At 34.8% G+C, this 11,065-nt stretch overlaps 1 protein-coding gene across 1 annotated transcript; it reads left to right on the forward strand.

Moving 5' to 3' along the window:
• The first annotated feature begins 3,186 nt into the window (after window positions 1–3,186).
• c7h16orf87 (chromosome 7 C16orf87 homolog) lies at window positions 3,187–10,129 on the forward strand. The gene is made up of 4 exons (XM_051116061.1): window positions 3,187–3,415; window positions 4,162–4,255; window positions 6,948–7,127; window positions 9,373–10,129. Exons 1-4 carry the CDS (start codon window positions 3,350–3,352, stop codon window positions 9,489–9,491), a joined length of 459 nt encoding a protein of 152 aa, XP_050972018.1. The 5' UTR covers window positions 3,187–3,349; the 3' UTR covers window positions 9,492–10,129.
• The last annotated feature ends 936 nt before the right edge of the window (window positions 10,130–11,065 follow it).

Genomic DNA, 11,065 nt, shown 5'->3' on the forward strand with positions numbered 1-11,065 from the left:
TGTGTGTGTGAGGGGCGGAGACTTTCGCCTCTGTCACAGCCGGCAAAAATTTCATCAGCACACGGGAGTATAAAAAAAGAGTCTCTAACAAGCATTGGTTGAAAAGCTTTAAGCTCGGATGCAAATTAGATGTGACATGTCTGGTCATTTATTTTTTCGTTCTTTATATCGACTTTCTCAAACAACTGGGTAGAAATGGGTAGCAGATCAAAACTTAAAATAAAGAAAAAAACTGAATAAAGAGCATTTGAAAATGTGTAATTCAAAGCTTCACCCTCAGTGTCAGAAAACATGAAGTAGTCTTCATGAACTTCAAAAACTACTCTTTTGTTTTTCCATCACACTGAAGGGGCAGCAGACAGCATAATAACATATTACACAATACATCCTAAGCGTTTGCTTGAGGTCGATCATTTTGCAGAATAAAAAAAAAATGGTGCAAGAATCTTTTATTTAATTTACTCGATTTTTAAACATTTTTTTTAAATAACAAAAAAAATCAATCTACTTCATAAAACCATAGGCTACTGTTTTGTTCATTTTAGACGATATTATTCTACTGTGGTAGAATGCCTCATAAAAGCATGTATATGGGTTTTATTTGGAAAGTATACTCAAATTCAAGTCAAAGGCTGGAAAAGTGAAAATGATTCTGCAGACTGTAATTAAATGTAATCTGAATAAAATGCTGCCATCTGTTGGACGCAAGGCTGTATAATCCTGATCATGTGTTTTTATTATTATTTAGTAATAAAATCTGTTTGTCATGTTGCATTTTATTATTATAAGCTATTTTTATAAGGCATTTGGTAAAGAGTGCTTTTTCTTATAACTTCTGACAGGCTAGTGAAAGCATGTTTTAATATAAAAAAAGAAAGATTTCACAGTTGTTCCCAAACAAGATTCTCTTTCAGTCTGATCGAAATTCAAATTTTCTCAGAAAACGTCATTAACACCCTATGTACCAGTAGCCTACGTCATCTTGTGAGAGGTTAAAAGAGCAGCGTTGTGCTGAACAATGACTTGTTTAGCATATGAAGAGGACATGAGATTCCCACAGTGCAACCAACAACCATGAAGTCTGCAGAGCCACACATAATGTTCTGTTAAGATTTTCCTTTCTGTTTCAATAGGCACTCAACAGTGGGCTTTAGTATTTTAAAGCAATATGGACAAAATGCTGCTTTTCTGCTGTCATTTTAAAACACTAAAACAGTCTATGCCATGCAGTGTTTTGGAATCGTAATAACAGAGTATTACATCATTTGCTTATAAAATAAAAACAGCTCTCTGATCGTCACATATTTATTGTATTATAAGTAAAACATATTCCTGATCAAACCTTTCTATGAAATTAATCTGTCATTTAGAGTCCTTGTATCAATGAAATGTGGTATACTACCAGTCAAGTTTTTTAAAAGATTTTTATGGGGGTTTTTTTATCTCTTCTCCTCACCAAGCCTGCATTTATTTTATCTTATTTGATCTTTTGATCTTGATATTGTGATTTTTACTATTTACAATTACTGCTTTCTATTTGAATAGATTTTAAAACATAATTTATTCTTGTGATCAAAGCTACATTTTCAGCATCATTACTCCAGTCTTCAGTCACACAGTCCTTCAGAAATCCTTCTAATATGCTGATTTGCTGTTCAAGAAACATTTTTATTATTATTATTATCAATATTTAAGATTTAACAGTTGAGTACATTTTTTTCAGGATTGTTTGCTGAATAGAGGATCCAAAGATCAGCATTTATTTGAAATAAAACGCTATACACTACACCATTCAAAAGCTCGGAGTCTGAATATTTTTTTTTTTTTTGGAAAGAAATGATAGAAATTAATACTTTTATTTAGCAAGGATGCTTTAAATTGATCCTAAGTGATTATAAAGACATTTATACTGTTACAAAATATTTCTATTTGAGATAAATGCAGTTCTTCTGAACTTTCTATTCATCAGAGAAACCTGACAAATTCTGCTCAGCTGTTTTCATAATAATAATAATAATAATAATAATAATACATGTTTTTGACTAGGAAATCAGAATATTAGAATGATTTCTGAAGGATCACTTGATTGGAGAAATTATGCTAAAAATTCAGCTTTGAGATCACATGAATAAATAACACAAATAGAAAACAGCTATTTTAAATAGTAAAAATATTTCCAAATTTTACTATTTTTTCGCTGTACCTTGGATCAAATAAATGCAAGCTTGGTGATCATAAGAGACTTATTTAAAAAAAAAAACTAAAATGAAAGATCTTACTGTTTAACAACTTTTGACTGGTAGTGTGTGTGACACATAAGATGTATCAATATGGACAGGCTTTAAGGCACAGCCCAAATACTACTCACAAATATTTGAATAGCACTGAACAGTTTGCCACGTTGTTGAATATATTGTTTACAGACATTTTTGTTGTTAAAGAGTAATCAGATCCTTTTGCGACATACTAACCACGCTCATCTCGCACAACTAGTCGTACAGCTTTTACAATAAGCTAAGAAATAGCTTATTCTACTTATTCTAGGGAATTTTTCAAAGACATTGTGTCTATGAAAAAGAGCCTTCAGCATACTGGTGTTTCAGTCTGAGACTAGCTTGCAAACCAATGTGAAGGAACAATAAACAGTTTAGGTAAAATAATGTTTTTGGTACAGGAAAAAGTAATACAGATTACAATTATAATCTAATGCTCTCACACACTTCCGCACAAACAGTTAAACAATACATGTAATTATAAAAAGAAAGGCTACATTCACCACATGCTGCCATGTGTTTAAATGTCTAATGTGAGTTATATATTACTAGTCAGATTTTTTCAGTATTGACAGATCGCACAGTTGTTTTCATTAAACCCTTAATATTATAAAGTGATGGCAGTGTCTCAACCAGCAAATCTATTTCACCTACATCAGCACTTATTGTTCTTCACCCATGTGACTGTCGTACTCCAGTGCGCATGCTCCATCAGTGCTCCATGCATAAAGAAAATATCTGTACAGCAGAATATTTATTACTGCCGTTCCCTCTCTCAAGGCTGCTTTTGTGACGCACAGTGCTCAACTTTAGAGTGTGTAGACAAAAAACAAAAATTGGCGTAATCTTGCATTTGCTAGCCGTGTGTCACGTGAGCTGCCAGCCAGGGACCGATCGAACCCCTACAGCGCGCATGCGCAGTCTGCATAGTGCGATTGATGGTCCATCGGCTTGTGTGTGTCTGAGCTCCCGGGAACCCGATCAGCTGCACTTCTCTCTGTGCGTTAGTGCAGCTGGAAGTTTTACAGTACGATCGCCGAGGTCAAGGGATATTATAGAAGCTCGTCGTTTTAAAAATGTCTACAAACAAAGTGAAGAAAGTGAAAATGGCCACCAAATCATGCCCGGAGTGTGACCAACAGGTGAGGGATTGTTTGACAATGAATGATACATATTTGTGTTTTTGTTTAAGTTCTTAATGCCCGGATTGTTATCTTTAGTATGCTGCGTGCTTCAGTAAGACACATTTATTTATTTATTACGTCTGTGTGAGCTACAAACAGCGTTGCTAGGTGATGTGATATATGGGTTTCACATTTTGTCGATTGTGATATTATTGATATTATATGTCGTATCTTAAAATAAGCCACCGAATTTTGTTTTGATTTTAGTTTGGTCGTGGAAACGTGTAACGCTGTAAAATATATTTATAGGTTTCATGCAGTCTGTTTCCACCTCGTTAAATATCACGAAGGAGGCTAATCTTAACTGCTTATAAATGTGCATGTTAATATCTAAAGGCTTCAACTAGTTCTAATACTAGTTCAAGCTATTTTTGACGTATAAGCGATGAATTGTTATTGTTTATTTTGCCCTTGAACACACAGAACTCACGTCATTGCAGATCATTTCATAAGACTGTATTTTTGTGTTTGGCACGTTATTGGGGGTATTGTTTCCTGTTTACTGTAGAGTCACTGTCAGCTTTTCCCCAGTCAAAAGACACATCAATGTTGTCTTTATAAGGCACAGCGTATTTATTTACTCCTGCATAATATTGAAGCGCTCTTCCTCAAGTGTTGTGAAATATTTAGTCAGTCATTGTACATAAATTTCAGTGTGTACTGAAGTTCACAGAGTTCCCTTTCTCTCTTTCTGTTTCTCTCAGATTCCTGTGGCTTGTAAATCCTGTCCTTGTGGCTTCGTCTTCATAAGCCGAAAGCTTCTCAATGCCAAATTAAATGAGAGGTCTCCAGTAATGGGTAAATTGTGCATCTTTTATGTGTTTTATGCATCTGGAAACCCCACTCCTATATTATGTTATGCTAAATTATGCATTGTTACATTATTTAGCATGTGGACTGTAATGTGACTATTGATTTGGAAAGTGACTGCAGCGGAATTGATGTTTAAAGTGATTACAGTAGAATGTAATTCCAGATCTTGATCAGCTAACTTTTCTCTCCCACTAAAAATGAACAATTGCTCATTTCATTCCGTTAATATCTACCCATATGAGTCGGCCATAGTTAGCCTGCGTCTTCAGGCTATGCTCATGAGTCATGTTGATTGAAAAAAACCCACTTATTTTTTACATACTATCACTATGTGTTGGACTAGTTATTGGACTAGTGAATGGAAATAAATAGCAGGCAAGTTTCCAGTCAGCAGGATGCGTTGAGAATACTGAAATGAGTGGTGCAGTGATGGCTGTTTGCTTGAGTGAGTAGTGCTAAGAGATGGGGGAAGGGCAAACTAATTCCTGTCTGAAAAGCTTGTTCCTGCCGCCTCTCGCTCTCTCTCCACCCCCTCCCTCCACTGTCTTATCAAGAAACTAGTATTTCAGTTGACTAATTTTTATGATATGCATCAAGTCATTTATGAAATCTCCCAAAGATTAAATTATACAAAATAAAATTCTCAAAGGTTTGCAAAGTGATGTCACAAAATTACGCCTGTAGGAAATGTAAAAAGTGTGTTATATAAGTGATAAGAGGCCAGCTTAGGTTGTCATGATCTTGTTAAATTGTGACTACTCTGTGGCTTATTATAGTTACATAGCTTGGGCATGTGAGCACATTTCAATGTGCAGTTTTTGCAGAATAAATTGATAAACTTTTGAGTGTTTTTTTGAATTTATTTGAATTATTTGCTATTTGGAATTAATATTTAAGCACTAATATCAGGTTTGAAGTCAGTCATGAGTTTTGTATTGTATAGCCTAGAAAACAATGTCTCATTGTGAACATATCAAATGGGCAGATAGTCTCAAGCATGCTGAAGTTTTATGATTTTTATTGTTCAAAGCCCAGCTGGCGTGTGCATTGCGTTTTTGGCGGCGCAGACTCAGTCTGTGATTGTTGCAATGAGTTATGACTGGAATGCTCTGCACAAATGTTCTTTGTTTAAGTGTTTTACCACGGTGTGATGTATACATTGATTTCCCCACTTCTCCACATCCTTATATATTTCTGTACAAAGAATTGTGAGCTTTCTATAAGTCGCGTAAGGAATTAATTTGTTAATTTGTGGAAGATCTGAGATGCTACTTTTATATTATGTTATGTGAAGGGTGTAGCCATAGTTTCTTCTGAGAGAAACATTTCCATTTCAACAGTAGTATTTATTCAAGGCTTACCCTTCACTCTGCTAAGAATAATGTGCTCAATTTGAATTAGGACAGAGACTTTATTTAGTTTGCCCTGCCTGTCCTTGCTTTGTTTGCTTCTTGGAAAGAATTTTAATACCGATCAAATATTAAACAAATGCCTAGGACATTTATTTATAAAATGTTGTCTGTTCACAACATGAAAGAAGAATATTTGATTACATTTAAAGCCAAGCTTTCTGGACATTTTACAATAATATTCGCACATGATGCAAACCCAACTTCGTGACTGTGTCATGGTTGTGAAAGAGTTACGCAGTGTTAATTAGCTGTAGAACAGAGCTCTTCTTGTTAGTGCAGGTTATTGACAGGGCCTGGATTCCTGAGTTAATGTGCAGCCTTACAGCAGGTCTATAAAGGGAGTGAGCAGAAAAAGATCTTATCACAGCGGTTAGAATCAAACGGCTGCTGTGGAAATACTTGATTATATAAATATTTAAAATATCTTTTGGGGACGAAATGTGTCGTCATTAGTGATTCACAGAATTAGGTTACACCAAGATTATTAAATCATCAATCATTCAAGTGCTTGATTGTTGTAAATATATGTGACAAAAGTGTTTTTGGAAAGCTGTACTTCATCTAAAAATATTCAAACCTTTTTTGAATAATTAGTATTTAATTATTATAAATTAAGATTACACTAACCCATTAACTGAGAGACTACATGGAGTATTAAATTAATTTGTCACACCAAAATAAATGCGTGAACTAGGAAAGAATGGTAAGAAACAAAGGAAATTCTGAAAAAAATGTATTAATATATACAGTTAATCTTATTATATAATAAGGATTGCATAATGATGTACAAACCTAATATATACAGCACCTAATATATACAAATTCTGTATGTATATCTGTTTGCTCTTTTAAAAGCTTTCAATTTATTATTCTCATTCTGCTGTAGTCACCACTCAACTGAGCTGTCTTCACACAGGGTTGCTAGAGTCTGTTACTAATGACGTTTACTTGAAGCCTGAAGAGTCCTATAAATAAACTCCCTCAGAGAAACGCAGGCCTACTTCCTTTAGTAACAAGCTTTTAATTCTCTGATTGTAGCTCTGCATATGCATATTTCGCTCTGTGCTTTTTCAAACCATTTGCTGATTTGCATGTGGATTTAGAAACCAACTTTTGGCTTTTTAGTCTGTCAGTAATGGTTGGGGAATGAGTTTAAAGATGTGAAGAAAAAGAGAGTGTTAAACTGTTTGTGTGATGACTTGGCTGGTTATTTGACTGTATTAACACCAATTACTGTATGATTGAACCTTTTGATTGTGTTTCAGACAAATTGGATTTAAAGAGGCGAAGAACAGAAAGAATCAGAAAAGAAAAGATCAACTTGACGTCTACCAGTGATATGGAAAATAGGAGGCGATCCCGTTCCAACAGTCAGTCAGATCCAATCCGCAGAGGAAGAGGCAGACCGAAAACTGTTGGGCTGAAGAAACAGGAGGAAGAAAAAGGTAATGTGCTGCTCCCACGTGTCTGGGGGAAAAGTCATCATTATAGATTTATGGTCACTGTAAACATTACCATTAAAAAATGTAAACATCCAGTGTGATTTTATTGCTGTTATTTTTTTCCAAATGCTTTAAAGTGACTTCAAATAAATATCTTTGAATATTAATAGGAATATTCATATCTTTGAATATTTTAATATGAATATGAACAAAAGTGTTTCATTAAGCTGACAAAACGCAGTTGCTGGTTTGAAAAGTGCTTTTGTCAGTGTTTGCTTAGTTATCTGAGTGAAGGCATTCTCAGTGAGTGTGCTTTGAAGGGCTCTTGTGAATAATGTTTGATCATAGGTTTCTTTCCTGCTTTTGCAACCACCTTTTTTTCCACTGTCGATGTGACATTTACACTACCAGTCAAAAGTTTCTGAACAGTAAAATTTTCAGTTTTTTTTTTTTCTCTCTTCTGCTCACCAAGCCTGCATTTATTTGTTCCAAAGTACAGCAAAAATAGTAAAATTTTGAAATATTTTTGCTGTTTTCTATTTGAATATATTTTAAAATGTAATTTATTCCTGTGATTTTAAAAGCTGAATTTTTAGCATCATTACTTCAGTCACATGATCAGAAATCATTCTAATATTCTGATTTGCTGCTTAAAAAAACATTTTTATTATGATGTTGAAAACAGCTTTCTTTGATAAGTAGAAAGATCAGAAATAGAAGTCTTTTGTAACATTATAAATGTCTTTATCTTCACTTTTGATTAATTAAAAAAAATATGTACTGACTCCAAGCTTTTGAATGGTATATTTATAATGTTACAAAAGCTTTTTATTTAAGATAAATGCTGATCTTCGCATCTTTCTATTCATCAAAGACTTGACAAAAAATTGTACTCAGTTGTTTTAAATATTGACAATAATAACAATAAAAAATGGTTCTTGAACAGCAAATCAGCATTTTAGAATGATTTCTAAAGGATCATGTGACACTGAAGACTGGAGTAATGATGCTGAAAATATAGCTTTGATCACAGAAATAAATTACATTTAAAATATATTCAAATAGAAAGCAGTTATTTTAAATAGTAAAAATATTTAACAAGATTACTGCGTTTGCTGTATTTCGGATTAAATGAATGCAGGCTTGGTGAGCCAAAGAGAATTCTTTAAAAAAAAAAAAAAAAAAACATTAAAACACTTTTGACTGGTAGTGTATTTTCAGTGCCCGTCACTGTTGCAATCATTCTATCAAGTTTGAGTCTATATTTTCTCATTTTGCATCATCCTAAATAGAGTCTGCTCTCCATTTCATAGTTCAAACGCTTCTTTCCTGTTCCGTCAAACCATAAATGAGCAAAAACCTAAAGAGGAACAAATTTAGAAGTGTTTCATCTTAAGCATTAGGAAATATTTTAGAGAAGTTGCTGTAATATTGCTCTAGGAAATGAAAGATTTTGACGTATGTTCTCACGTCTGGAGCGTCTAGACAAGAGGATACATAAAGACAATACTGGCAGCATTTGATGGTGTGTTGAATTGTGGCTTGGATACAATAAACATAGCCAAGCTGCCCCTAAGACCTTCCTACCACCCCTATGCTCAAACTGACCTTCACTCCCATCATGTCCCTCTCTGATTTCACACTCCCCCTAGAGACTTCTGTTTATTTAAATTTGCATTTAGAATAAAAGCCCCTCTTTGGCGTGTCACCACTGATCCCAACTGCATCTGTCTTCACTCCCGGCCACACCTAGCTGTGGCTGTGTCTCCTATTAAAGAAAACTGTTGAGCAACCCTAGAATGTTTTAGATGCAGATTTTTTTAATAAATGGCAACAGATGACCATTTTTCCATGGACACTAGGACAAAAGAAATGTTGAGTATTCAGCAGCCATCAGGGTGGCATGTGGCTCATTGTACTGTTTCCAAGTGTACAGCTTTCATATTATGGATTAATGATTTACGCACATGGTTCTTTCTTTACTCTCTGCTGAATAAATCATTGCCGGGTTGGAAACGTCTATGCATTATCTGCTCTTCCATGGAAGAGCGACAAATTTTTATTTAACTGCAAATCTGCTGTGCTTTTCACTTTAAACAAAGAGTTTAAATTAAATTAGTATAAGGTTCTGCCCTTTCGGAAGTTGAATTACGCTTTGTATCCTATAATAAATTGGCACAATTCACTGTTGATAACCACCCCAGTCATGGTTGTTTTTGTAATGATTTTTTTTCCCTTTCTTTCACAGAAAAACAGGAAAAGGAGGTTGACATTTATGCCAACCTCTCCGATGAGAAGGCTTTTGTGTTCTCAGTGGCCTTGGCTGAGATTAACCGCAAAATTCTGGGCCAGAGACTCATCCTGTAGCAGGCGCTGGAAACAATTGCAGCTAGAACTCAGGACTCTTACTACGTGGGTGTGTGGGTGTCCCATATGTCTGTGTAAAAGTGAGTGGGAAACACTGACCCGAAAAGGCTTAAACCCCTGCCTGTGTGGCCGAAGCTCAACGGTGCTGCCGTGAATCGGTGGGATTTCAGACGCCCGGTTTGTGTATGAGGGAAAAATGACTGTTATCCTTCAAATGAGTGAGAAGTGTAGTAATCATTAGTGGTGTAGGATTCTCTTTTAATGACTATTTTATGGAATGTATTAAATGTTCCTACCGGTCGTTTCTTAAAATTTCAAGCTGTTTATTGGGGGACAGTGGGTTCACCAAAAGAGCAATTTATGTGCAAATTACGACAGGTGCCATTTTTCAGACTTGTAAGTGGATCTATTCCAATATTTGTTTATTTAGGTGCCAGTGAGCCATATTATTTCAAAAGTAACCTAGTGGGAGCTAAACCCAAGGAATTGCCGGATTAATGGTTATTTATTATGCCTCAACCACCTTAATTTAAGTGCGTATTTTATTTTTCCGTTTGGTATTGTTTTATAAATCGTAACAGCATACATGTGTAATATTCATCCTGTATAAATATATATTAAATTCAATTGCATTCAAACATGGAGTTTTATTTTTAGGGGGGAGTTAATTGCAACCATTCCTTCTCATACGTCATGTGCCTCTTTTTTTAAGATGGATTTGGAGCAAGAAAAATGCCTATGGCAGCTCTCGTGGAGAGCTCGTATTTCAGCTGTCTTCTGAAGCTCTGCTCAAAACTGAACCATTTTGATTCAGTTCTTCACAGGCAATATTTCAAAATGAACAAGGAATCTGGTTTAAACGTGTTGTATAAAATGCATGACGATTGTTTTGATTTTAAATGAAAGTTGCTTTATCATTTACAAGGAGGCCAGACTATGTTAAACGTTGTATTTATTTATTTCCACCATCAGTTCAGTTTGTGTTAGCTTCCCTAGGAGAGCAGCTGCCGCAGCCAGTCTTTTTTTTTTTTTTTTTTTTTTTTTTTTTTTTCCATAGCTTCATCACCAAGCAACAAGCTCACCTCGGAGAATCCAGTGTGCTGTGGTTTCCACAGCAATGATAGCAATGATCACCAGCTCTATATTCCTTTTTAAATTTATCACTGACTTGCCCCCAGCAACCTTTGTGATTCTCAAAGGGCATATTAATGAATAATTTATTATGTGAAACATGCCTACTTAGTACAGAATGCCTCTATAATCAATACATTCTACCTTCCTTCAACCATGAGCATGTAGAAAATGTAAAATGTTTTTTTTTTACTTGCAAAAGTAAACATATGACTTGTAAATAGATGCCATGTCCTTTCATTTGTTGAAAGGTTGCAAGGTATGAAGCATTCTTAGTAAGTGGAAAACACAATGAGTAACAAGGCTTTTACGTGACTTTTTTTTTTTTTCTTGTTCACATTAACAAACGCTTTCAAACTCTGACTAATGGGTAGGTTTAGCCTCCCCTGTTGAACAAGAAAAACAAGGTGTGTTTTCTGTTGTAGTAGTTCTAAATAAAAAGA

This window comes from Labeo rohita, chromosome 7, assembly GCF_022985175.1.
Source record: "Labeo rohita strain BAU-BD-2019 chromosome 7, IGBB_LRoh.1.0, whole genome shotgun sequence".
Taxonomy (NCBI): domain Eukaryota; kingdom Metazoa; phylum Chordata; class Actinopteri; order Cypriniformes; family Cyprinidae; genus Labeo; species Labeo rohita.

Excerpts from the sequence above, each read along its gene's own strand:
- c7h16orf87 (XM_051116061.1), top strand. The coding sequence starts at position 3,350 with ATGTCTACAAACAAAGTGAAGAAAGTGAAAATGGCCACCAAATCATGC. Across the intron at positions 3,416-4,161 it reads GCCCGGAGTGTGACCAACAG|ATTCCTGTGGCTTGTAAATC; the intron begins GTGAGGGATTGT and ends TGTTTCTCTCAG. Across the intron at positions 7,128-9,372 it reads GAAACAGGAGGAAGAAAAAG|AAAAACAGGAAAAGGAGGTT; the intron begins GTAATGTGCTGC and ends TTTCTTTCACAG.